Raw genomic sequence first — 1630 nt, forward strand, 5'->3', positions numbered from 1 at the left:
TAGCAAATGGCTGCAATATAACAAAGAGTGAAAAATTGAAGGGGGTCTGAATACTTTCCGTACCCACTGTATATGATGAAGTGATAGACTGATATCGGCGAGGTTAATCTGAGCGTTTTAAGATTGTCGAAGACTGTTAGTTAGTGTCCCATTGTGTTTGTTTCAATATCTATTAATAAGTGTTATTTGATGATAATTGTTTTACCTTTTTTTTAATTGAGCAAATATTATGTAATATTACTTATTTAATTGCAATGAATTTAAAATTAAAATAAATACTCCTTTTTGCTGTCATTACAATATTTAATTATTTCAATTTTTGCCCACTAGATATTCAAAATATTGGCATTCACCAATGAAAAACCTCACTACAGATCGACCTCTAGTTGTGTTTGTCATTTTGAATTCAGTGGTCCTTATTAATGAAACATTAGCAGAATTATTTGTATTATTATGTAAATCATTTGTAAATCCATTCTTATGTAAATTTTCAGATTCATGAAAGTGTTTGTATTTTCAAAAAAATGTACAACAACTTTTTGCAAAATGATGACACTGCATTTTAATAAACACCGTTTACAATAATAATAGATATGGCAACACAATTAATGAGTTACCTTTTTTTCAATTTTAGTTTTTATTTCATTTTCTAGTTGTTGTTTTTTTTTTTCATTTTGTTTTAGTCAGTTAAATAATAGTAAACTTGATGTGCATCCTATTCATGAATATTATGGAATTCATCAGCATGCACACGTTTAACTATAAAACAGTTACAAAACTTTTGTGAGAAGGTACATTTTACTTGGAAATGTTTCATACATCTAGAAAAGTTTCATGAATGAGGCCCATTCATTGCAGTAGCAAACTGAACCTTTGGTTGAAATGTATTGTTTCGTCTGGTAAAGCCCTCTTCTCATCTCCATTTCTTTAGACTTATTTATGTAATCTGATGGTCTGGCTCTGTTCAAATGCTTAAACGGATGTTTTGCTTGTCTGATCAGCAACAAGGCAACAATCAGTCAGTCAGAGGAGGAACTCTCTCCAGGACCAATCCCCCAACACAGAAACCTCCCAGCCCACCCTTGGCAGGACGAGGCACTCTTGGGTAAGATGTGATTTCGTCATTTACTTCAATGTGAGAAGAATAAAAACATTTCTGACCAGTATGATAAATCAGACAATAGTTTGACACAGACAGAAGTTTTCAGTAGCAAAGCCACAAATCATATATTATTTTAAGTATTGTTTATAACATTTATGCCTGTTTGTTTTAAATGGATGTACAGGCGTAACAATCCTTATAAAACACTTGAGCCGGTGAAACCTCCAACAGTGCCCAATGATTACATGACAAGTCCAGCTCGCTTGGGCAGCCAACACAGTCCAGGACGCACTGCGTCTCTCAACCAGCGACCGAGAACCCACAGGTAACATCTATCCATCTACTGTATCTATATATCTGTCTGTCTGTCTTTATTTTGTTATATTTTATTAGTATTATTGATAATAAAATTAGAGTTTAATTATTTATTTATTTATTCGTATGGCTTTAGTACAATTTTAATTAATATTGTTTATTATTATTATTATTATTATTATTATTATTATTATTATTATAATTATTATATTA

The 1630-nt window shown here is 31.2% G+C and overlaps 1 protein-coding gene across 3 annotated transcripts in view; it reads left to right on the forward strand.

The window, feature by feature from the left end:
* The window catches only part of LOC107675194 (abl interactor 1), a 69248-nt gene that overhangs the window by 44058 nt on the left and 23560 nt on the right, over positions 1-1630 (forward strand). For all 3 annotated transcript variants that reach the window (XM_016469460.1, XM_016469476.1, XM_016469469.1), the window contains 2 exons: positions 1002-1105; positions 1287-1427. In XM_016469460.1, the coding sequence (XP_016324946.1) occupies positions 1002-1105; positions 1287-1427 (245 nt within the window). The remainder of the gene's footprint in view (positions 1-1001; positions 1106-1286; positions 1428-1630) is intronic.

The sequence above is a fragment of the Sinocyclocheilus anshuiensis genome, unplaced genomic scaffold (assembly GCF_001515605.1).
Source record: "Sinocyclocheilus anshuiensis isolate Anshui unplaced genomic scaffold, SAMN03320099.WGS_v1.1 scaffold1090, whole genome shotgun sequence".
Lineage (NCBI taxonomy): Eukaryota > Metazoa > Chordata > Actinopteri > Cypriniformes > Cyprinidae > Sinocyclocheilus > Sinocyclocheilus anshuiensis.